This window comes from Polypterus senegalus, chromosome 8 (assembly GCF_016835505.1).
Source record: "Polypterus senegalus isolate Bchr_013 chromosome 8, ASM1683550v1, whole genome shotgun sequence".
In the NCBI taxonomy this organism is placed as follows: Eukaryota; Metazoa; Chordata; class Cladistia; order Polypteriformes; family Polypteridae; genus Polypterus; species Polypterus senegalus.
The window spans coordinates 151,427,014-151,453,725 of record NC_053161.1 but is presented as its reverse complement, the minus strand read 5'-3'; the positions used below and the strand labels follow the sequence as shown (position 1 = coordinate 151,453,725).

The following is a 26,712-nucleotide window of genomic DNA, read 5'->3' as shown; positions in this document are numbered from 1 at the left end:
GGCACCTGTACACACACACACACACACACACACACAATACAGTTTGCATATTTAAATATAGGATTTCAAAAATATATATTTTTTTAATTGGCACCACCACACAGTACATAAATAGGGGGATCTTTATCAACCCAGCATCCACGCGGAAACTTTTTTCTCTCGAATTGTCTTGTTTTACTTATTTATTTACTTAATATGATCGCACTGGCAAATTTGGCAAATACACATGAGAACACACACGAAGCCAGCGAGATACCGGTGAGTCCAGTGTTTCCTGTTTTCGGGTTCCTACTACGGGTGTCTCCCAGGCCCTGTTACCCGCCTATATCAAATCAATGAATCCGGTTCAGTGCTCCTCATTTGGCGAAATGGGAGGAACGCCTACAATACTTACGGGGAGAACGTAAACACTACATACAGAGTACGACCCCTGGTTCATCGAAGCTTCACCTCTAACTATTGCTCCGCCTATATAACGAACACGTTTCAGTATGTAGTATTCAGTGTTTTCTCAATCATTGAATATAAAAACGACCCCTGAGGTATTTCAACAAGTAACGGGACTTTTATTTTGATAGGTTAAAGGTAGATTTAGGAACGGAAGTGTTGTTTTTTTTCTCCAGTTGCTCCTGGTTGCAGGCTTCATGCATCCTGGCGCGGATACAGAACTTGGAAATCAATTGGAAAGCTGCTGCTGTCGGACTGGCCAGTGATAAAGAGGAGCGGATCGGAGAGCGACTGAGAGGTACGTGCTTGCATAATGAATATTAGAGAAAGAGAGAAAAATGAATAGAAAGTGCAGCCGTGTCCGCGTTCTCCGTCTACAGATGTAGAAGTCGGCCCGAGCGTTCAGCTCGGTCCCCAATCGGTCTGTGTATGTGTCTGTCTCTCCTGTCTTTCAAGGACTGTGCTTGGGCAGCAGTGGTTAATCGCTTTTCAGAGTGTGCACGGCCCACCATACTTAATCCCTCGGTATATTCCTATATTCTGAAATGGGATTCCTGCAGGTTTTGTGTTCCCAGAGGCGGCAGCCATTCTTCTGAGATAGTCGTCTGATTTTGGTTTGTTGCCTCCCCTCATTTCGCTATGCCACGTGCAGGGCGCTTTTATTCGTGGCACACGCGTTTACCCCAAATAATGTGTGATTCGTGTTAAAAGTAAAGAAGCGTGAATTGGGTCTGAGCTGACCGCTACATTTCCATCTACGCATTTTTTAACCCACTGATTTCATTAGTGGTTATGCAGTTCTGTGCCAGTCTGTACAACACTGGGGCACGAGGGCACTAGCACTCAAGCACTGCACCTCGGTAATCTAGTTTGGCAGTCTTTATGGTGAACTGGAAGTAAAAAAAAAAAAAAAAAATTCAGAACGTTGTAATTCCACACATGTGATGCCCGGCAGTGATTTTCTTATCTCTATGTCTAAATCTAACCATAAACTCAAGATACCGCGACGTAACGTAGTTAGTGGTGAAATGGGAAGATCGAGGATCTTTTATTGTTATTGCAACATCCATATGCAGAAACGAAATTCATAACTCGGGTCCCGGGTAACTAAACAATGCACGTGAAAACCCCATAATAATAAAAAGTACCCCATAAGTAACCCCTTAACCCCATACACTTCGTAGTAACTGTATCACAGATAAACACAATAAAATAGAACGAGGTAACATTAATACATAAAAGGGAGTAAGATTAGTATAGATAAAAGAAATATTGCAGCATGTCCATTAATTAAAGTAATTAAAAAAGTAATTAAATTAAAAACAGATAGTTTAGTTCATGAGTCTACTAATACTAAAAATGTAAAATTTAGTGTAAATCACAGAGTGTACAGTTAGATTTAGTGATGTTGTGTTCATTAATCTAATAGCGTAGTGTACCTTGTAGTGATAGCCCATAAGATGCTCAATCTCCTTCCTGGTGGGGGGTATGGGGGCGGTTGCAAACAGTCCATGTGCAGGATGAGTGACATCTTCCATAATGAAGGGGGGTTTATGTTGCACCTGCTGGTGTAAATGTCCTTGATAGCGATAGGCCACTGCCGATGATGTGCTGTGCAGTCTTAACCACCCGTTGCAGTGCTGCACTGTCTTTGGGTGAGCAGCTGTTGTACCACACTGTAATACAGGAGGTAAGGATGCTCTCTATCACACACCTGTAGCAGGAGGCCAGAACAGAACTTTCTAGATAGATAACATTTTATTTGTCACCAGAGAGAAACTTTGATCATTAATTCAATAAACTAGGGGGCTTCACCCCCTGCTCGCTTTGCTCGCCAACCCCCGTTTCTGTTTTTCTGGATACACACTTTTAAGATTTTGTATTTCTTTGCATTGTTGCTATATCATTAGTTTCACTTTTATTTCAGAACTTCTGTAAAAACAATATTTGGAATCATTCGAGTCCTAATGGGCTGAATCTTTTAAATGAGGTCAGTGAGACATGTGTTTAATGACTTTGTACCATAATTCAGGATAGTTTTCTCTGTTTGGAATTTCAGCACAGACAAAACGATCTTCATCGTCAGCAGTTAATAATTTTTTTTTTGCAAAGTAACCAATAAATGCATGTGCGGTAAACTCGGTTTTTGAAATTCTCTTGACTTAAACTTCAAAGCCTTACAATATTTACATACTTCTGACATATCACCTATGTCCATATATTTGATCTCTATTCACCTTTTCCTTATTTCTCCGAGTAATAATTTCTCTTTCTTTGCGCTAATGTGAAGTTTACTTTCTTTGTTTTGACACTGTCGTTTTTTTCTCTGTATCTTGCTCTGCATGTATTTCTATGGGTTTTTTGAATTCCACTGTTTTCATAATCTCTAACCTGCTCTGCATGTGTTTGGGCCCCCTTGTTTTTTAACCTCTTTATGACGTTTTACTTTGTTTTCTACTCTTTCTTTTATTTCTGACCTCGCTTTGTCCTGCTTTTTTTTCAATGACACCTGGTTCATGGTGATTATTTTCCCTTTTTGGAGTAATAATTTCCTTTTGTTTGTGCTACTGCGATCTTTACTCTTTTTTTTTTTTTTTTTATACTTTCTAATTTTCTTACTTTCATATTATTTAACTTTCTCCATATGTGTATCATGCCATTTTTTTTTTTTTTTTGAACCTTTCAAATTCCACTGCTTTCATAATCTCTGACCTGCTCTGCATGTGTATAGCGCCAGCATCTGGATTGGACGTGCTTTTTTTTCCAATTCCACTCGTTCCGGGCTGGTGATTACTTTCCTTATTTTCTAAATTTGCACCTAGATTATTCTTTTTCTTTTTTGTCTCTCCAACGCTTTTGAGTCTCTTTTCTCCGTGCTGCTTTCTTCTTCGCTTAGTCATCTACGTTTCATTTATAACGTTTTATATGCACTGAGAGTCCTGTATCTGTGTGTGCTCAAAGCCAAACCACGACTGAGTGTGTTCCTCCCCATGCTGTTATTTGGTTGTAAGTAGGGCGTGGCTTGCAAGAATCTCATGTTCTACGTCATCGTGAGACGGTCCTGGGTCAGTCTCTTGGGACAAAGTCTCATGTTTAAGGTCCCCGCGAGACGCTCCGTGGTCAATCTCTTCAGTCTCGCGGGTCTTTTAAGTGTCTTCCGTGATCTTAACGTGAACATCACGTCTCGTCGCCCTACTGTTTCTCTCCAGGATTTTTTTTTATAATAGAGAGATATTATTGTAAAGCGATAAACCAACCAGAAGCCAATATATAATTGCTTATAGCCAGTCTGAGTCAATGACTATTTTTGCATTAATATGCAGCTGTAAGAAATGGTAGAATCTCCCCATATGAGGAAAACTGAAAAAAGACTACACACTGAATCTTAATTCAGCATCCTGGCTACCTACCCAAGTAAAATATAATTATAATCTTACAATTATTGGTTTGTTGCCCAATGAGCACAGAGGCCTCCATCATCCATAAGTGGAAGTGCCAGGCCACTGGTAATGGGGCTTTTAACAGGTCTGGTTACTTGCTGTAGGCCTGAAGCCCGTCCCTGACTCTGTTCTACCACAGGTTGACATCTCTTCCTTGAACCTCTTAGATCAGAAAAAATTTGAGTCTAGACCAAAATCAAATGGTTTTCACTTATCAAGAGAAATATGTGAGTGTTCATATCAAAAATAATAAGCCAACTTCTTTCGTAATCCATTTCTAGCCTCTCTATAACTCAGTTAAAAGAAATAGAAATGTGTTACAGCCTAATAGCACTGGGACAAGGATTCTGCCCTTCTCTTCTGTCTGCAAGAAATGGAATTTCTTGATTCTACAGTCCTCCCGCATAAGTACTCGATGTCTTAACGCATTTCTTAAATCTTTATTCAGTTATTAACAACATTTAGCTTTAAAATAACACTTTCCTTGGTGGTGCATCCTTGGTTGAGTGTCATCACCCAGTGCTAATGGACTTGAACTTGACCTGCTGAATTCATAGTGCAGAGGAAAGGAGACGTTATTGTAGTGAGAGGGGGAGGAGTGAAGTGAGGCTGAAATCGAGAGAGGCCCACCGCATAGAGATGATGACTCATTTGCAATCGGAAGCTCAGCTGGTCACTAAAGAGGTAAGGGGGGTTCTCCTTTAGCTTAACTGACAACAACAGCTTCACTATGCACTGTGAATCCAGCAGCCCCCAATGAGAGCTCGCCAAACAGCAATGAGTGTAGGTAGGCTGAAACAGAGGGTCCGCTGCAAAAAGACATTGCCCTTGGACTCAGAAGACCAATGGGAAAAGTCCTTTAGTTCAACTGGCTAAGATGGCTGGGACTGTGCACTTTGAATCATGCAGCCTGGGTTTGTATCCAGCAAATGTATGTTAGTGTGCAGTGGAGACAGGGCCTTCTTAACTCACGGGCATGCTGGGCAGGTGCCTGGGGGCCCCACGAGCATAGGGGCCCATATGTTTTCTGATGCCTATGTATGTTTCTGTTTTGCTATCAAAACAGGGGTCCCAGTGCTGTACTTTTCCCAGGGGGCCTATGACACTGGTAAGGTGGCCCCCTTACAGATGTAGCAAGGCTGACATGAAGAAAGCTTGTTGCAAAAAACACATGATTATCTCGCAATTGGAAGTCTCAGTGAGTAGAAGGGGGTGTCCCATCCACAGACTTGTCGCTGCCCTCTGAACTAGGGTTGTCACGATACCAAAATTTCAAACTTTGATATGATACGAAGAAACTTCTTGAAATTAGATACCATTTTCAATACTCAATACCATATATATTGTAACTCGATAACAATAAATTGCATGCAAATCTCTGCACTGATGAAAACAAATAAAAGAAATGGTAGTAATTAAATGTAAATTCTTAGAGTAGTGCAGTCTAATGTTAAAGATATGAGTAAAGTTCTCTAAACAATAAAAAGTAAACTAGTTCAAATCCAGTCAACTTTTGTTGATGGAAAAAAATCAATGTCAATGTGCTTGATCAGTGAGGACTGATCATTTATGTTAGGTAGAATGCCTAGAGGGGGCTAGCTGGTCTCATGGCCTGGAACCCCTGCAGATTTTATTTTTTCTCCAGCCGTCTGGAGTTATTTTTGTTTTTTATGTCCTCCCTGGCCATTGGACCTTACTTTTATTCTATGTTAATTAGTGTTCTCTGATTTTAAATCTTACTTTGTCTTTTTTTCTCTTTCTTCATCATGTATAGTAAAGCACTTTGAGCTACATTATTTGTATGAAAATGTGCTATCTCTTATATATATTTCTCTTCTGGTTCATCCTGCTTCCACTTCAAAACCAGTCCCGCCCACAAGCAGCCGACATGGCATTTCTCGATTCTTATTCGGCGTATTCCATGTCATGCACTATACTGGCCTGCTGAGCATAATACATCCAACAAGTACTCGAGGTGCTGCCATAACGGTAAAGTAGCTTTACCACTTTTGCGGGAGCCACCTGTGTCTTTACAACAGCTTCTTACACAGCAAACATCAGAAGGTAAAAATTATCGTGAACACATTTGAGAATACAACTCTTCTCTAGCGTTTGCTTCCATGGGTGCATACATTGCATCTGGAAAGTATACACAGCGCATCACTTTTTCCACATTTTGTTATGTTACAGCGTTATTCCAGAATGGAGTAAATTCATTTTTTTCCTCAGAATTCTACGCACAACACCCCATAATGACAATGTGAAAAAAGTTTACTTGAGATTTTTTCAAATTTATTAAAAGTAAAAAAAATTGAGAAAGCACATGTACATAAGTATTCACAGCCTTTGCCATGAAGCTCAAAATTGAGCTCAGGTGCATCCTGTTTCCCCTGATCATCCTTGAGATGTTTCTGCAGCTTAATTGGAGTCCACCTGTGGTGAATTCAGTTGATTGGACATGACTTGGAAAGGCACACACCTGTCTATATAAGGTCCCACAGTTGACAGTTCATATCAGAGCACAAACCAAGCATGAAGTCAAAGGAATTGTCTGTAGATCTCCAAGACAGGATTGTATCAAGGCACAAATCTGGGGAAGGTCACAGAAACATTTCTGCTGCTTTGAAGGTCCCAATGAGAACAGTGGCCTCCATCATCCGTAAGTGGAAGAAGTTTGAAACCACCAGGACTCCTCCTAGAGCTGGCCAGCCAACTAAACTGAGCGATCGGGGGAGAAGTGCCTTAGTCAGGGAGGTGACCAAGAACCCGATGGTCACTCTGTCAGAGCTCCAGAGGTCCTTTGTGGAGAGAGGAGAACCTTCCAGAAGGACAACCATCTCTGTAGCAATCCACCAATCAGGCCTGTATGGTTGAGTGGCCAGACGGAAGCCACTCCTTAGTAAAAGGCACATGACAGCCCACCTGGAGTTTGCCAAAAGGCACCCGAAGGACTCTCAGACCATGAGAAACAAAATTCTCTGGTCTGATGAGACAAAGATTGAACTCTTTGGTGTGAATGCCAGGCGTCACATTTGTAGGAAACCAGGCACCGCTCATCACCAGGCCAATATCCTCCCTACAATAAAGCATGGTGGTGGCAGCATCATGCTGTGGGGATGTTTTTCAGCGGCAGGAAATGGGAGACTAGTCAGGATAAAGGGAAAGATGACTGCAGCAATGTACAGAGACATCCTGGATGAAAACCTGCTCCACAGCGCTCTTGACCTCAGACTGGGGTGACGGTTCATCTTTCAGCAGGACAACGACCCTAAGCACACAGCCAAGATATCAAAGGAGTGGCTTCAGGACAACTCTGTGAATGTCCTTGAGTGGCCCAGCCAGAGCCCAGATTTGAATCCGATTGAACATCTCTGGAGAGATCTTAAAATGGCTGGGCACCGACGCTTCCCATCCAACCTGATGGAGCTTGAGAGGTGCTGCAAAGAGGAATGGGCGAAACTGGCCAAGGATGGGTGTGCCAAGCTTGTGGCATCATATTCAAAAAGACTTGAGGCTGTAATTGCTGCCAAAGTTGCAGCGACAAAGTATTGAGCAAAGGCTGTGAATAGTATGTACATGTGATTTCTCAGTTTTTTTATTTTTAATAAATTTGCAAAAACCTCAAGTAAACTTTTTTCACATTGTCATTATGGGGTGTTGTGTGAAGAATTCAGAGAAAAAAAAATGAATTTAATCCATTTTGGAATAAGGCTGTAACATAACAAAATGTGGAAAAAGCGATGCGCTGTGAATACTTTCCGGATGCACTGTAGATAACTCAAACTCCTGGTCACAGACCATACTGTTTTAAAATACACAGGCAGATCTCTCCAGTATACGCTAACATTTCTACCTCTCCAGGATATGGACAGTTGTATGTTTTTGACACAGCATAAGCTACTGCAGTACGCTTACAAAATAAAGCAATCTCTGCATGCAGCAAAAATGTACTTCTCGAGCTAGATTCCATGCTCAGAACCATCAACCCCTTCGCTAAATCATACAAACACATGCATGAAATCACTCAGTCCAATCCACCAACATCTGAACGATGTTGAAAAACCCTAGGCAGGATTTATGACGATACAATGCCCCGACATTGCAGCGATTTTTGTTGGAGAAGATGGCGAAACACCTGCCGAAAGGGACCTTTGCATCTGTCCCATACGCAACTCCTGTAAACGGATTTCCACGTTCAATATGAATTGCGATCCTATGGTTTACCCACTTTTATTCCCTTATGGAGACATTGGCTGGCACAAAGATTTACAACATGTTCCCGATAAATGAACGGCCAAGCGAATAAGGCTTACTCAATGCCAATTTTACACGTACAGATTAGCAATGAGGAATACATTTATTATTTTGCTGTCCAGCGGCAAACTATTCCAACAGTACGTCGTAGATGCGTATGTTAAATCAGAGGGTGCGCATCTCAACTATCTCAGATTACATCAGCAAGATCTGCGCGTGGAACAATACAATGTTTGAATACAGACGCACTGCAAGCAAAGGCTGAAAATAACAAGGTACGTGTAGGCAAAATGATCATATTACCGTCCACTTTTCCAGGATGTCCAAGATACATGCAACAAATCTATCAGGATGCCATGGCCATAGTATGTAAATTCGGAAAGCCTGATTTATTTATCACTTTCACATGTAATCCTACTTGGCCGGAAATTCTACATGCACGCTGCGTCTTTCAAGAAGTATTTATTTCTTCTTGATTTCTCAATTCCTTTTTCACCGTTTTCCTTTCCTATTCTTACACCGCCGCACGTCGGCTAGTATAAATAAATGTTGTTGTTCAACCTTCTCTAAACACCTTAGTCCTGCATGTCCTTCTCACCAGTCAAGCCCTTTTTCTTCAGGTCTTCTTTTGCTTTATCCATCCACCTCTGCTTTAGCCTCCAATGCTTTCTATTTCCCTATAGTTCCATTCCCATCACTCTTTTTCCCACATATTCATTGTCTCTCCTCATCACACGTCCATATCACTTCACCCTACTTTCCTGTACTTTCTTATATCCTTTCTCACTTTTGTTGTCTCATTTCTTATTCTGTCCATTCTTTGTAGCTCCATTCATCCATCTTAACGTCATCATTTCTTCCACATCTAACTTTTCTCCTGCTATGCTCCCTTTACTGCCCATGTCTCAGCTCCATACATCACTGCTGGTCTTACCACCAAACTTTACCCTTGACATTCAACTTATTTCTGCGATCACGCAATATGCCTGATACCTTCTTCTAATTGTTCCATCCACACTGCCCTCAATGGGTTATCTAGTTTTCCATCTTGGGTTACCACTGATGCCAGATATTTAGATATATCCATTCTTTTCAGTAGCTCTCCCTGCAGGCTAACTTCTGAATCATGATCATCATAAAACCTCAGATATTCTGTCTTCTTCCTGTTTATCTTAAGTTTGCTATCTTTTCCAAAGCTCTTCTGCATTCTTACAGCTTCCTCTCCATGTCTTCTTTTTTTAGTGCTACACAACACAAAGTCCTCAGCAAAAAACCTGTACCTGGTGGATTGGTCTTGTATCCCATGATTCTGCACATCCATAACCTAAACAAAGTAGCAAAGATTAAAAAAAAATTAAAGTAATATGGTGTTTAGGTATACTAAATAAACCTTACATTAATGACAAGGTAGTGCAGTTGTTATGAAAAGTAACACACGAACATATCACTAACGCACATAAAGTCAATGAGTAAATGTAAACGGTGCACATTACAGTGTTCTGTAAATAGACTATGATATCTTTTGTCATTTCCAGATTTTCTTCAAGGAAGGCCAGCTTGTCAATGTGTTCTTCTGTGAGCCGTGCTCTTGTTGGGCCACATATGAGCCCTGATGTACTAAATGCATGTTCAGAAGTTTTAGCACCTAACGTTATATATAATGTGATGAAATGTAATTTTAAAAACTCATCTAATAAAGTAAAAAGTAAGTAAAGAAGGCAATGTGCTATGCCATTGTGGCAGACTTTCAAACTCAAGGCAGTGATTGGGCCCTGGTGTGAATGAGTGGTGCCCTGAATCAGTAGTGCAGATTTAAACTGAACCGCAGGCAGAAATAATTGCAGACCTTTGTTATAATGTGTTAAACATTTATCTGTCTACATGAAAAACATAAATATCACATCCCTAATTTGAATGCTTGTACTAATTAATGTTTCCATAATTTAGAAATAAGATATCTTGTCTTTGTATGGACGCGCGTATCTGCCCTTCAAGTTTTTGTCTCGGTTGTGTTAGCCCTTTTTCATATTGCGTGGTAGCAAATCTTGGATACAAGATTGCATGTATCTGTTGGTTTTCCATACAAATTTGGCACTCCAGCTTCCCACTTTGCCAAATAACCACCAGATGAAGGCTACAGTGCTGCTGTCGTTGCCATCCTGTTAACAGCAGTGAGATGGTGGAAATGGGGCTGCAACTCTAGCAATGCCCTTTGATAGCCTACGAAGGTCACTTGTCAAATTTCAGATAAAACCATAGGTGCATTCGTAACGTACGCTGTATAGTCAATACCATGAAAAATTAATATTGAAACAATTTAAAATGTCACAACCTTTTATTGGCTAACTAAAAAGATTACAATATGCAAGCTTTCGAGGCGACTCAGGCCCCCCCTTCAGGCAAGATGTAATCAATTACAATTACAAATTACATCTTGCCTAAGTTGCCTCTCAAGCTTGCATATTATTATAATTTTTTTAGTTAGCCAATTAAAGGGGTCATTTTTGCTTAACTTCTCACTACATTCATAATGCCTAATACAGCACAACACCCTAGTACTACAAATATTACAACCAATACTTATCCATATTTTGATACTTTTGACAACCCTACTCCGAATCCAGTGGCATGCAAAAGTTTAGGCACCGTTGCTTAAAATGTCTGTTACTGTGAGTAGTTAAGTGAGAAGAAGATGAATTGATCACCAAAAGGCATAAAGTTAACGATGACACATTTCTTTAATATTTTCAGCAAGATAACATTTTTATTTCCATCATTCACAGGTACAAAATACCAAAGAAATGAAAAGGCCTGAAGGAAACTTAACATGGTCAGTACTTAGTAAGACCCCCATGGGCAAGTATCACAGCTTGTAAACACTTTTTCTAGCCAGCTGAGAGTTTACCATTCTTACTTGGGGTATTTTCACCCAAACGTCCTTGCAAAAGTCTTTTAGGTTCTGCAAGATCCTTAGGATGGTCTTGCCTGCATTGCTGCTTGAGATCTGTCCACAGATTTTTCAATGATGCTTGGGTAGGTGGATTGTGATAACCATGGCAAAACTGTCAGCTTGAGCCTCTTGAGGTACTCCATTGTAGATGCTGAGGTGTGTTTTGGATCATTATCTTGTTGTAGGACCCATCCTCTTTTTAACTTCAACTTTTTTACAGATTGTGTGATGTTTACTTTTAGAATTTACTGGTATTTATGTGAATCGATTCTTCCCTCTACTAATGACATGCTCCCTGTGCCACTGGCTGCAGCACAAGCCCAAAGCCTGATCAATCCACCACCATGTTTAAGAGTTGGAGACTGGTTCTTTTCCTGGAATTCTGCCCCCCTTTTTTTCTCCAAACACACCTTTGCACATTGTAGCCAAAAAGTTCTATTTTGACTTCATCAGTCCACAGGACTTGTTTCCATGATGCGTCGGGCTTGTTTAGATGTTCATTTGCAAAACTTCAGGCACTGAATTTTGTGGTGAGGACACAGGAAAGGTTTTCTTCTGCTGACTCTACCATGAAGGTTGTATTTGTTAAGGTGTTGCTGCACAGTAGAAGAGCACCCCACCACTCCAGAGTCTGCTGAATCTTCCTGAAGGTCTTTTACAGTCAAACAGGGGTCTTTATTTGCCTTTCTAGCAATCCAATGTGTAGTTGTTTCAGAAAGTTTTCTGTCTTCCAGAACTAAACTTGACCTTCCCCATTCCTGTTAACTGCCATTTCTTAATAACATTATGAACCGAGGAAACAGCTACCAGAAATGTTTTGCTATCGTCTTGTGTCCTTCTCCTACTTTGTGAGCATCAGTTCTTTTATTTTTCACAGTGCTAGGCAGCTGCTTATAGGAGCCCATGGCTGCTGATTGTTGGGAAAACATCTGAGGAGTCCGCACATTAATAGAGCTTTGCAGCTTGCAGCACGTGGGGTTTGCTAGCGATGACTGTGAACAAGCCATAGTCCTGATGAGCTAATGAAAGTCCAAGACCACCTTGGTAAAAGATATCTGAGACCTCAAATATCTTGGGGTGGCCAAACGTTTGCATGGTGCTCCTTTTCCTTTTCTTCATTGTACAATTATTCAAAACAAAAACAATACACTGATCTTACATACATTAATTGTATATGAGTTTTGATTTTTTTTAATGTGAAATTTGAGCCATTTTAAAAATTGTGCTATAATCTAATCTATGTAATGTACCCTACTTTGACTTATCTGTTCAATTTTTAATTATTCTATTCCCAATTGTGAGTCTTGTATTCAGTGTTAATAGTGAAGCTAACAGTTGATGGACATTAAAAAAAAAATCTTCCAGCTTCACTACATTGGTATTGGCCAATTATACAATAAAAATAAGTATCAGTAGTTGTACAGAGTCTGATAAAAATGGTATTGACTGATGAGTCCCTAGTCATAATAACGCAAACATGTTTGACGCTTGGTAAAGTCAGTTACATTTTATGTATGCATGCTGTTGTCTGGGTTATGAACACACTCTGGCTTTGCATCGTATTTTGCAAAGTGCATTTAAGATTGAAGTAAATGTTCCATGTAAATCTGGAATAAACCACCAAGTCCTGTAGATGAGGTGGAAAACTGACCAGATTTGTAGGAGTTATTGGGACAATTTAACCAACCAGCTTGATAGACTGAAGGGCCATCTCTCATTTACCAGACTTATGTTCTTTGCAGAAAAGCGAAATGTGCTCACTTCTTTTGGGTGTTCTTCTCACTTTCTTCTACCGTGTTCTATCTACAGAGACAAAAGAGGAGGCTACTTTTAACATCAATATCTCCTTACATGAAGCAGCCAGCCAGGATGTACCAGGCTAAGCATGAGACTTTGGAGAAGATATTTAAATGTGAAGAGACAATCTCTGAGGAGGGGACTAATGATGTGGAAAAGGTGAATCCCATGCTTTTCACGTACAATGTAGATAAAAGAAGTGTGCGTATTAAGCAGGAGGACTGTGCATGGGAGTTTGGCTTTACAGAAGACTCTGAGCAGAAGTTTGACTGCAGTGATTCACAAAAACATGAAATTCTTCATGGTGTCAAGGTAGAGGACCTTAAAACGGAGTCGGTCGCTCAGTACAAAGAAGTTGCCGGATTAGACTCCTCCTCAAGTGCACCCTGCTTCCTGCAGGACCATTTCGTCCATGTTAAGCTGGAACCACTGGAATCGGACATCAAGAGTACTGAGAAAGGGCCATGTCTGAAACATTCTGATGAAGGTAAGGGCGTAAGATTGAAACATTAATATAAATTAATTAATAACAGTTGTTTTAACAGGATTTGCTTGAAGGGTGCGTTCATGCTTTTTCACCAAAATTGCAAATCAAGTCTTATTTTGATTGCCCAGTTCTTCACACCGAAGATAAAACTACTATAAGTACCAAGTTTGCTAACAATACATTTTGGAAAAGCTGTGTTTGCAAGATGGAGGAAAAATGTTCGGTTTTAAATCTTGGTATCAATTACGTGGTGTTCATAAAAAGAATATTCATCTGCAAGTGCAGTCATCCCTCAGGGTCCAACATCTACCGTGAAAATGTGAAGCCGGCAAATGCTGAGCACTGACCATGACCCCTGCAAAACCCTGCACCCCCTCACCCTGAGCACAAGTTCCACTAGAGTGCAGTGATTGGTGTTGCCCTTCGCTCCTGTAGAAATACTTCAAAATGTTTCTCTTGATAAGTAGTAAAATAAGATGAAAGCGTACCCTAGCCATACTTAATAAACATCATAATAACATAATATGTTAAAAGCATCCTTAGTAAAAGTCGTCCGTGATAAAAAGTAATTTGCACGCTTAACAAAACTGTCTTTAAAAATCAAACCACATCCCACTTATTAGCTAGACTAGAGCACGGTGGTTAGAATTGACGTCTACTACTACAGCCATCACAGTTCAATCCCGGGCCAGCTCACCGTGTACAGATTGCATGTTTGAGTTTTCCTCAACCACTCCAATTTCCCCAACATCTCACCGAGTGAGTGTTTGTGCACCTTTGGATGGACTGGCATGAAGTGGGTTTGTCAGGGGGATTTGTGTTATACTGTGACTGAGATTTTTACTTGTTAGATCTTCATGTTGCCCTGCAATCTCAAGTACATTGCAGTGTCGATTTTCTATTTGGCAAAAAAAAAGTCCTGTCAAGTAAAATTGACTATTACAATTTCTCTATAGAAATGGCTTAATTAATAATTTAACATGCTACTAATATTTAAACCAGATATTTTAAAGTATTGTGTGTTTAACAAAAATCTTAATTTTGTCCTGTGTGTCTCAGTTGTGACAGGCAAGGGTCTTTAATCCTGCCCGAGAACATCAGCCACCTAGTAGCTGTAAACCAGGCACAACGAGACGCCATATATTTGTAAAAATAAGAATCTCAAAGTAAAAAGATTTCTAATGTCCAGTTTCAGTTCTTTCATAGGAATAAGTGACTAAATAAGTGATAAAACACTCCAATATACCCAGGGCCGGATTAAGACCCTTAGATGCCCTAAGCACTAAGTAATTTTGGTGCCCCCTTACACTAGTAATTCAAAATATTAAAACAATAACAAACTAGAAAATAAAATTTTATTTTATTATCGAAAATTCGAAATTAAACAAAACATTTTGACAGGAAAACCGTAGATTTACCATTTTGATCATTTAATTTATTTATGGCTTTTGTGTCAATTTAGCAAATCTATTTACACATATTCTTAGTACAAGATTTGAAGCATTTTTTGTGAAAATTTTGTTAATAAATCTTTATTAGTAAAAAAAAAGTTATAAACAATTTTATCCAATAGTAATCAGCTGTACGATTTTCACTTTTATATAATGTAAATGAATTTAAAAATATCCAAGAATAGAATTAAATAGACTTACCAGAATATTTTTTCCTCAAACTGGGACGATTTTTTGTTTTTGCTTAAAATAGAAAATAACGCTTTCTGCGCACTAAAAATTTATTTTAAGTAACAGATTCACGAAACACAATTACGTGATAATAATCTTTAATCAACTATTAACTATTATTTAAAAATATAAAACATTATTTTGAATCAAATTATTTTCACAATATTTTGACATAACATGGTGTTTAAGGGAATCACCATGACACGGGAATTCCCCATCGTAGATGGCACCAGTATGCAGAACGCACTGTGTAAGGCGCCATCTACGAACAGTGACGGCATAGGGAGGTACAGGGAGGCAAAAAAGGTGAAAAACTAATCAGGTTGCAACAGTTCTCAGCAGTATCAATTGCAAGCCCTTTCCACAGTCTGACTTTTCCAGTATATTCTAATATATTAACAAACTGGATATACACTCTATTGCCAAAAGTATTGGGACGCCTGCCTTTACACACATGAATTTTAATGACATCCCATTCTTAATATATAGGCTTTAGTGTGGAGTTGGCCCACCCTTTGCAGCTCTAACAGTTTCAGCTCTTCTGGGAAGCCTTTCTAGAAGGTGTAGGAGTGTGTTTAGGGGAATGTGTGACCATTCAGAGCATTTGTGAGGCTTAGGGTTAGAGAAGGCCTGGCTCACTCGGTCTCCGCTCTAATTCATCCCAAAGGTGTTCTATCGAGTTGAGGTCAGGGCTCTGTGTAGGCCAGTCAAGTTCCTTCACACCAAACTCGCTCATCCATTTCTTTACAGACCTTGCTTTGTGCACTTGTGTGTATGTATAGTCATGTTGGAACAGGACAGGGCCATCCCCAAATCGTTCCCAAAATGTCTGGAGCATGAAATAGTCTAAAATGGCTTTGTATGCTGAAGCATTGAGTTCCTTTCACTGGAAATAAGGGGCCAAGCCCAACCCCTGACAAACAACCCCACACCATAATCCACCCCTCCACCAAACTTTACACTTGGCACAATGCAGTCAGCCAAGTACCGCTCTCCTGGCAAACTCCAAACCCAGACTCGTCCATCAGATTGAGTGATTCGTCACTCCAGAGGACACGTCTGCACTGCTCTAGAGTCCGGTGGCTTTGGGCTTTACACTACTGCATCTGACGCTTTGCATTGCACTTGGTGATGTAAGGCTTGGCTGCAGCGGTTCAGCCATGGAAACCCACTCCATGAAGCTCTCTCTATGCGCACTGTTGTTGAGCTTTTGGAGGTTTGTAGCTATTGACTCTGCAGAAAGTTGGTGACTACTGCACACCTCAGCATGTGCTGTCCCCGCTCTGTGATTTTACATAGCCTACCACTTCGTGGCTGAGTTGCTGTCATTCCCAATTGCTTCCACTTTGTTGTAATACCACGAACAGTTGACTGTGGAATATTTAGTAATGAGGAAATTTCACAAATGGACTTATTGCACAGGTGGCATCCTCTCATGGTACCATGCCTGAATTCACTGAGCTTCTGAAAGTGAGTCATTAGTTCAGAAATGTTTGTAGAAGCCGTCTGCATGCTGAGGTGCTTGATGTTATACACCTGTGGCCATGGAAGTGATTGGAATGCCGGAATTCAATGATTTGGAGGGGAATCCCAATACTTTTGCCAATATTGTGTAGTTATTGTTTGGAAAGGAAACCTTCCATGAATAGATACATTTTTTTCTGATTCTTAGCACAGAAGAGGGAATAGTTCTACCCAGGGGCGTCACTAGCTTCAGCATCCTTCAGCCCCTATTAAGGGCTTCGCCCACCCTCTCGTGTTGTTGACGAGTGTGTGTTTGTGTGAGTGTTTTGGTGGTGGTGTGGTGGGAGGGGTGTTTATCCTTGGAGTTTTCATGCTGTCAAAGAAATGCAAGGAACAAGGGCTAGGCTTGCGAACACTGATGGCTAAAAGCCTAAGGGCTGGATACCAGTAACCCAGAGACTAAGGCCCTGGCAGCAAATGATGCCACTAATTATACCTTACTTCCTATTCTACTACTGGCTTATACAGTTAGGTCCATAGATATTTGGACAGTGACACAATTTTCATAATTTTGCCTTTATATGCCACTACAGTGGATTTGAATGTACAAATAATTACATGATTGTAGGCTTTACGCATTCATTCAGAAGGTTGAACAGAAGAATAGTATGAGCCATTTAGGAATGACAGCCATTTTTAGGCAGGTTCCCCCATTTTCAGGGTCTCAAAAGTATTTGGATGTTTGACTGCCAAGCTGTCCCATAGCCAGGTGTGAGCAGGTCCCTCATTATTTCATTTACTGTTAATCAGGTAGAAGTGTTGAATTTGTATTTGGAAGCTGTCGCTGTGAACTCTCAATATGAGGTCCAAAGAGCTGTCATGCAAGTAAAAACAGGCCATTATTAGGCTGAGCAAACAAACCAGACCCTTTAGAGAGACAGCAGAAACACCAGGAGTGGTCAAATCAGCCATCTGGTACATTCTTAAAGAGAAGGAACACACTGGTGAACTCAGCCACACCAGAAGGCCTGCACAACCATGGAAGACAACTGTGCTGGATGATTGCAGAGTTCTGTCCTTGTGAAGAAGAACCCCTTGATAACATTTAGCCAAACCAAGACCACCCTCTGGGAGGTAGGCCTATCAAAGTCTACAATCAAGAGAAGACTTCATGAAAGTAAAGACAGAGGGTTCACCACAAGGTGCAAACGACTGGTGAACCTCAAGCAATAGGAAGGACAGATTAGACTTCACCAGAAAATGTTTGCTAAAGCCTGTCCAGTGCTGGCACAATTTTCTTTGGACAAATGAAATTAAGCTCAATATGTAATCGAATGTTTATATAGGGAAGAGTATGGTGAAGAGAAGGAATGGCTTGTAATCCGATGAATACCACATCATATGTGAAACATGGTGGAGGCTGTGTTTAGGCCTGATCATGCATGGCCTCCAATGGAAGTCACTCACTGGTGTTTATTGATGATAGAACTACTGACAAAAGCTGCAGGTTGATTTCTCAGGTTTCTTCACAGTACAGATGGGCAATGAGCCTAAATATAAGTGACAGCAAGTGCTTTTCAACACAAAGTAGTGGAATATTCTTCAATGGCCAAGTCAACCAACTGACCTCAACCTCAACCCCACTGGACATGCATGTTACTTGCTGATGACAAAACTGAATGCAGAAAGTCCAGTGAAAAAGCAGCACCTGAAGACAACAGCAGTGAAGACTTGGTACAGCATCACTAGGATGGAAACTCAGCACTTGGAGAAGGCCAGGGGTTCAGAGTTCAGGCAGTCATTGACTATAGGGGATTTTCAAACAAATATTGAAAATGTTTGTTATATTCACGATTATGTTATTTTGTCCAAATACTTTTGCTCTCCTGAAAATGGGAGGATTGTGTATAAAAATGACGATCTTTTCTAAACAGCTCATACATTGTTTTTGTTAAATCCCTTGAATTAAAGCTGAAAGTCTACACTTCAATCACATCTTGATTGCTTCATTTCAAATGTGGTGGTGTGAAGAGAAAAAATTATGAAAATTGTATCACTGTGCAAATACTTATGGACCTAACTGTATGTATGGTAAGTGTTTGGGGAAAAAATTGAACATGTGTCCATATGGTTAGCAGCGGAGAGTGATTCCTGCACTAATTCCTCCTTCTACACTTGGTCCTTTGCACCATTCACCATGACTTACCACCAAGTAAGCAGAAATCCAGCACTTTGACACTCCTTAATAATATGATGCCAGAGCAGGAGACACTTGAAGGCTGAGATGTTACAGTCATTTGCACCTTTATTAGAAAATGATGCATCTACACCATCCCTAAACTCATAAGCATATATGCATAGAATATGTCCAATTTTTTTAGGACCTTAAAATATCAAAATTTTGATGGTATTATTTGCATCCATTGAAGAGCTGTGCTCTGGATAGAAGCTTTTTTTTTTTTTTTGAAAACGCATCGTCGTCTTCATGTCATCTTCTCAAACTGCTCTCCCTGGTGAGGGTCGTGGTGGCAGCAGCCAAGCAGGTCAGGTCAGGTTAGACTTTTTTGTCTTGAGCTGCAGATTCCAGCCACCCAGCATGCCATGTGTCTGTGGCACTGTCTCCGCCCAGTGGGATGTATCCAAAGCAGCTCTAGGGGACATCCTTATGACCACTTCAGCTGGCTCCTCTCAATCCAGTGGATCAGTGATTGTCTTCGGATGCTGTCCCAAGTAACTGAGCACCTTACTCTGTCATGGAGTGTCAGCCCACGATCCGTGCAAAGAAACCTCATTTCTGCAGCTTTACTCTTGGTCTCATTGTCAGGGCCATTGGAGGACAGAAATATAGATCAGCTGATAAACCAAGAACCTTGTGTTTAGACACTGCTCCCACTTTGCCACCTTAGACAGGTAGAAAACTCGCAGAACAGCTGCTACTGTTCCAGTCTTCTTGTTGGTTCCCACCTTCCATTACTCGTGAATGAGGTTTACATGTACTTATTTGGCTAACACCTTTATCCAAGGCAACTTACAGCATTTATGATGCAATTGGTTAAATTTCTTTTGGTTTTCCAGTTGGAGCACAGGCAGGTCAGGTGACTTGCTCAGGGTCCACCCATACTGTCATTATCTGAACCGATCTGAACCGACAACCCCAGGGTTCGAAGTCCATACACCACACTGCCTGCCTAAGATCCCAAGATACTTGAACTCTGCCACTAAGAGTAGTTGCTACAGCTTACCTGGAAAGAAAAATTCACTCTTCAGACTTGGTGAGGCTGATCCTCATCCCAGCTGCTACACACTCTGCAGCAAATCACTCGCGTGCGTGCTGAAGATCGCAGTCAAATGAGAAAAACGGGACAACATCTAACCCTAGCCTTCCCAACTGGACACTCTCACATCCTCGCCTGTGCCATGAAAATCAGGAATTAGTGTGGTGATAAGACCCAGCCTTGACAGAGTTCAACACTCAAAGTGCATACATTTGGACACAGCTCTCACAGCATCTGTATGGGGAATGAATAGCATGCAAGAGCGGCCCTGTTGCCCCATATTCCTGCAGCACCTCCTACAACACATGCCATGGGACACATACATGCGCTTTCTCCAAATCCACAAGACACATGTTGACTGGGTTATCATTTTCCCAATGCACCCTCCAACAACTGTGCCAGGAAGAAAAACTGGTCTACTGTTTCTTGCCCAGGATGGAATCCCCATTGTTCCTCTGACTATCCTTGGCTCAAACATCAAATGGCGTCTTCCCTCCAGCACCCTCATATATGCCTTACCCTGTGTAGTTGGAACATGCCCTCTGGTCACCCTTCTCAATTCTCTCCCATTATCATTAACATCTTTTAGCTTAATCATGTTTTTCTGTATTCTTACTATGGTCCCAAGTCACCCCGGTGGGATTTTATTTAATCCATCCATCCATTTTCCAACCCGCTGAATCCAAATACAGGGTCACGGGGGTCTGCTGGAGCTAATCCCAGCTAACACAGGGCACAAGGCAGGAACCAATCCTGGGCAGGGTTGCCAACCCACCACAGGACACACACAAACACGCCCACACACACACACCAAGCACACACTAGGGCCAATTTAGAATCGCCAATCCACCTAACCTGCATGTCTTTGGATTGTGGGAGGAAACCGGAGTACCCAGAGGAAACCCACACAGACACGGGGAGAACATGCAAACTCCACGCAGGGAGGACCCGGGAAGCGAACCCGGGTCTCCTAACTGCGAGGCAGCAGCGCTACCACTGTGCCACCGTGCCGCCCAATTTATTTATTTATTTATTTTTTAATTGATTTTGATATACTTTGTATACTTTATATTCCTTGAGGGAAAACTGTCTTTTCGCATGACCTTTGGGGGTCGGGGCACAGGGTCAGCTATTGCATAATGCCCCTGGAACAATTTTCAGATCACATTGTCTCTGAAAGTCCAGTTTGTTTTTGCCTTTTAAATATTAAATACAACAATACTAACAGTAATCATATAGAAAATGCAAAAAGTTTAAGGGTAATAACATTTCATAACAGAATTTGCAATGACATTTGTTTTCCTTTTCTATTTCTCACCTGGGCTGTGCTGAGCACTTCATCTAGTAGCCCCTAAACATCTCTTAACCCAGTCTGTGGTGACCCTGATGAGATATAACAGTTAATGAACTATCTATTGTGACACCTTCAACTTCACTACTAATGGACCATCTTATTTTGCTCAGGTATAAGAATGATTATTTACAGTATCATAACACAATTAGAGAAGGATGTCTTATTTTTCTGAAAATTAGGGAAAAAAATGAATCTCTGGAAGAATATTTACAAGTTTTTAAGAATCTAACAGTCTTTTATTTATTTTGTCCAACGTTAACCATTTGGGTGTTTGACGTTCTCTGAGTGACTATTTTGTATTAAATGTCCTCTTTCTCTACTCTTTGGATGGATAGGGAAAAGGTGTCAAATATGATTTGAGTAAGATGTAGTACTGTACATCTTATTGACTTGTAATTTATGCAGAATATCATGTATTCAGATAGAAAAAAGAAACGCAACCCTTGGAGTTCAGACACACAAATTATGACAGACCTGAAACAATTTCACAGGTGGGCACTTCAGTAGCACTTTTCACCGAGGGTGAGTGCTGAGACAAGATCTCAGTTAAAAATGCAATCACAAACTTTACTAATTACATAAGGAGTACATATTGTCAAGCTTGGGGTCGCAGAGTTGCACCAGAGACAGGAAGGCGAAACCAGGATTCCAAGGAACTTAATAACTTTATTGTTGAGTGGGCAGGAACAGTTTCAAAGCTTTATTCAAAATAGGAGCTTTTACTTCAGCAGCAATGAGGGCAAACATCCTGCTTTAACTCCCTTCTTCCTCAAGCAGGTCCAGTGGCTGGGAAACACTAGCTGGGGCATACACAGTCTAGAGAAGAGGAAAAGGTCCAGTGAGAGGTCAGCTTTAAATATTCTAAACATTGTGCAACAAGCATGTTCTCTGGTAAGCATGCAGCTGATCATGCAGAGGGCAAGTTAAGAGTGTGTTTGTTTTCCAATGAAATACTGTCTAAGAGAGAGTTTTTGAAGAGCAGTTGTGTTGGTCTGTCATCGGTTTACTGTTTAACAGAGTGACCGCTTGTAGCCGGCAGCAATAAGGAATGTGCAGCAGAACTGCTACTGGGCTGACCTTGAGCCGCTGTTGCCATCAGAAATGGTGAATACGTGGTGACAGAGGTCACACCCTCTCCGTCAGCTTTGTACACACCTTTGTGAAGTAAGCAACATTTCAAACTGGGTTCAGCCAGATGAGACAAGATATCTGTTTTGACATGTGCAGAACCGGGACAATGACGTACAATAAAGTTAAATGGCTGTAAGCTAATGAACCACCTAGTGAACTGGGAGTTTGTATCTTTCTTGCTGTAGAGTCATTGAAGTGTTGTTTGCTTGGCCAAAAAAGGTAAATTTCCTAACCCCATAAGTAATAATGGAGCACTTAATTGCCAGACACTCTTTCCCAGTGGTTGAGTAGTTGCATTCCCTGGGAATTAATTTCCTACTCATAAACATGATAGGATGTTCCTCACCATTGAATATTTGAGAGAGGACCGCGCCCAAACCAAATGCACTCATGTCTGTCTGCAGAATGAATTCCTTAGTAAAATCTGTCCGAGGTGGTGAATAGGCAGTTACAGTATTCCCAATATGAAGACACAGGTGAGTTTAAAGGTAGAACAAAGCAGTTTCAAGTTTATTGGCAAAATCTGCCAAAGCATTTTTCACAGCGAATATGCTGTGTTCACTGGAGGCCGTGTTTGCTGAATATTTTCCTGAAAATTCATAGTGAATCCAACTTAGGCAAAAAAAATTTTCCCCAGTGTCCCATGATGCTTTGGGAGGTCACTGTGACATCACCGACCTGTAAAAGACACATGCATGCCTACTGTAAGAATGTTGCCAATGTGACCATGAGGTTGCAAGCACATGAGGAGGAAAAAAAGCTGTTTCAGCTACTAAGATGTGCTGAAAACATTAACTGAAGCACTTGACAGTGCAGTGGAATATTTTCCCCAACTCTAACTGCACTCTTTTCTTGAACTTGTGGTTGTTTCAACTCCCAGGTCTCATTGATTGCTGTATGAGGGTTGTCAGTTAATGTAAAAAGGTACAAAATAGATCCTAAAGGCAAATTTCTATCTATCCATCCATCCAGATTGACCTGGTGCTGCGTGGGTTGCCGTTTCCACTGAAGCTTAGCTTAGGTGATGTACAGCCTCATGTAAATTCCACCATATAACATAATTTTCCTCTGTGCTAGTGAAAGCCTCGACATCTCCAAGCCTTATCAAATATCATTTCACACCTAAAATTCCAATAACTCTCTTACCGTTTCTTGAAGACCACTTTCCATCTTATTAGAGGCTGCTGGTACCTTCCAAAAAATGTGTCAGTCAAATATTGAAACCATGCCCACTGACCCACGCTAATTAAAATCTATTTGCATGCTGAGAACTTGGAAATGAAAATGCAAAGTGGAAAATGAAAATTCAATGAGCAGCAGGTGGCGCCAGTGGCTATTTTGCATTTGGAATGAACTTTGTAATTCATTGTTTTCCATTTTGAGTTTTTCTTTAAATGTTGTCACGTATGTACTGCAAACCTAATGGAAAGGAAAATATTTAAGTTTCAATTTCATTTTAGCAGTTATTTTGCATGTAATGAAGAAAAAGCAAATCTAAAGTGGGGATTGCATTTTGATTTTTATTATGACACTGACACACCAAGACGAGTATGGAGAAGGAAGTGACAAAAGGGTGATTTAATTTTAATTACAAAATGTATACACGTCACTCTTAAATGTGTGGAAAATGTAATTGCAAATGGCGTTATTTCATTTTATTTTTTGCAGCATCCTTGCGCATAGACTTTGAAAAGTAAATGGCAAAAGTGACATTGCATTTTCTTTTTATAATTTTAATGTACATTTCCTTTTTTCAGCAAATGCCTCCCATTTTACGATAACTGTGAAATATCTCCTGTGTGTTTTCTTTTCAGTCTGCCTGATATGATGCTGGTGGAGTGCTAACTGGTTTGTCTGTTTATTTAAATGAAACAACATCTCATGTCAAAACTCCTAGTAGGGTTGGTATGCTTTTGCGAATTCTGTTTAGGTGGACAAGAAGAAGAATTTTATTTAAAACATATTTAATTTCAATTGTATGTCTTTCTGTTACTGCAGCTTTACAGGACATCTTCTCATCACCTTTGTTTGTACAGCCCCTTCTTCCATGCACTTTACACCATAAGCAACATGATGGAAATCTGGAGAAACTGTCCTGTACATCAGAGACTTGTGTGCCAGCATCCTTACAAAGCAGTTCTTCGACTGTGATGAAACTAAGCTTGGATGCTATCAAAACTCAAAAGGGACAGAATACAGACAGATTGCGATTACAATGCAAATCAAATTATAAAGATCATCAGCGGACTCACAGGACACAGAAGTCACATTTCTGTACTGAATGTGGCAAACGATTCTTGCACAAAAATAGTCTCCTGATACATACAAGAGTTCACACTGGAGAGAGGCCATACTGTTGTTCTCACTGCGGCAAACGGTTCTCTGACAAAAGCAGTCTTCGGAAACACATTAAAATTCACACTGGAGAGAAGCCTTATTGCTGTTCAGAGTGTGGAAAACGATTTTCACGAATAAGCCATCTTCAGTGCCACACAAGCACTCACACAGGGGAGAAACCATACTGCTGTTCTGAATGTGGTAAACGATTCTCTGACAGAAGTAGCCTTCAGAGACACACAAGTATTCATACGGGAGAGAAAATGTTTTGCTGTCCTCAATGTGGGAAGCGCTTCTCTGTCAAGAGCAGCCTTAGGAAACATATTAAAATCCATACTGGAGAAAAGCCGTATGGATGTTCTGAATGTGGCAAACAATTCTCTGACAGCAGCCATCTTCAGACCCACATAAGAATTCACACTGGGGAGAAACCATATAGCTGTTCTCAATGTGGCAAGCAGTTCTCTGATAATAGCAGTCTTCAGAGCCATACAAGAGTTCACAATGGAGAGAAGCCATACTGCTGTTCTGAATGTGGCAAGCAGTTCTCAAAAATAAGCAACCTTTATACTCATAAAAGGATTCACACTGGAGAGAAGCCATACTGCTGCTCTGAGTGTGGAAAACTATTCTCTCACAGCAACAGTCTTCAGAAACATAAAAGGACTCACACTGGAGAGAAGCCATATTGCTGCTCTGAATGTGGCAGACAGTTTTCACTCAGCAGCAGCCTTCAGAGCCACATGAGAATTCACACAGGGGAGAAACCATTTTGCTGTCCTGAATGTGGTAAACAGTTCTCTCATGGCAGCAGTTTTCGAAAGCACACAAGAATTCACACTGGAGAGAAGTTGTACTGCTGTTGTGAATGCGGCAGTCGATTTTCACAATTAAGCCATCTTCAGAGACATGCGAGAATTCACACTGGAGAGAAGCCCTACTGCTGCCCTGAATGTGGCAAACGATTTTCTGACAGTAGCAGCCTTAAGAGCCACAATAGGATTCACACTGGAGAAAACAAACGTAAAAAGAAGAAAGGGAGCAACTTACAGGTGGCCATGTAGGCCTTTGAAAGGATAAAAAATAAACACAAGCAGTGTAAGTCAAAGAATAAAACCCATTGTTCTTTGTGAGAATGGATACATACAATAAACGATCATCATACAATTGTATTGATCTTTAACAAATCAATAGCATGGTTAGAAAGTATGTAACAACTAATTTGAAGCAGAAATATTCTGGAGAAAAAGGAGAATCCCCACGAGCCTAAAGCAAGTAACCAAACCTGGAGAATCTTGGAACATATGCAAATCATTGGAATGGAGAAGCCGATGATACCAGTCACGTAAATCGATCTGTAACTCGGAATTGCTGCTAATTGGAAATCTCCAGGGCTAGACACTGTTGCTGATTTGGTTAAGACGATGAGATAGAGTGAGAGAGAGGGGAGAGAAAAAAGATCAATAACAGTGGATAAGTATAAGAACAAGCGAAAATATTAAAAGAATCACCTCCCCGTAGTTATCGGTCCTTCTAAGATAAGCTAGTCAAAGCTTTAGAAGCACAGACCCTGAGACTACAACAGAAAAGTCACACAGCCCCCAAAAGAGGCTTTAAAAAAGAAGCATATATGGCACAAAAAAGAAACCTCTGCTAACCAGTCATTGTGGATTTCTGAAAGAAAGGCAGACCGCTATGTCTTGCAGGGTTTCAATTAAAAAAAGTTTTCAGTAACCTTACCTGTTCTTCATAGGAGAAGACTACTGTGTGGTGATGAGCTGACATTCAAAGCACAATGGCACACAGCAGGCGTAGGCTGGACTGCACCACTGAAGTCATCAGAACAGCAGCTCTACAGTACAAGCAAAGATGCAAGACATGTAGAATAGGATGTTTATGATAACGCCAGGACTGATTTATGTTCCTGTCATTATTACTAGATACAGAATATAAATTAAAGCTAGTTTTAAGCTATGTTTTTTTATTGAATAGCAATATGATTTAAGTTGTTAGACTTGTGATTTGAATATTTTCTCCCTTGTGCTTTTTTATGTAACCTTGCCTTAAGAAAATGATTAAATTTAGATAAATGAG

At 40.6% G+C, this 26,712-nt stretch overlaps 1 protein-coding gene across 1 annotated transcript; it reads left to right on the top strand.

Moving 5' to 3' along the window:
- The first annotated feature begins 355 nt into the window (after positions 1-355).
- LOC120534388 (gastrula zinc finger protein XlCGF57.1-like) lies at positions 356-26,712 on the top strand. Its single transcript, XM_039761938.1, has 3 exons — positions 356-745; positions 12,901-13,375; positions 24,280-26,712. The coding sequence occupies exons 2-3, from the start codon at positions 12,943-12,945 to the stop codon at positions 25,680-25,682; spliced, it is 1,836 nt and encodes a 611-aa protein (XP_039617872.1). The 5' UTR covers positions 356-745; positions 12,901-12,942; the 3' UTR covers positions 25,683-26,712.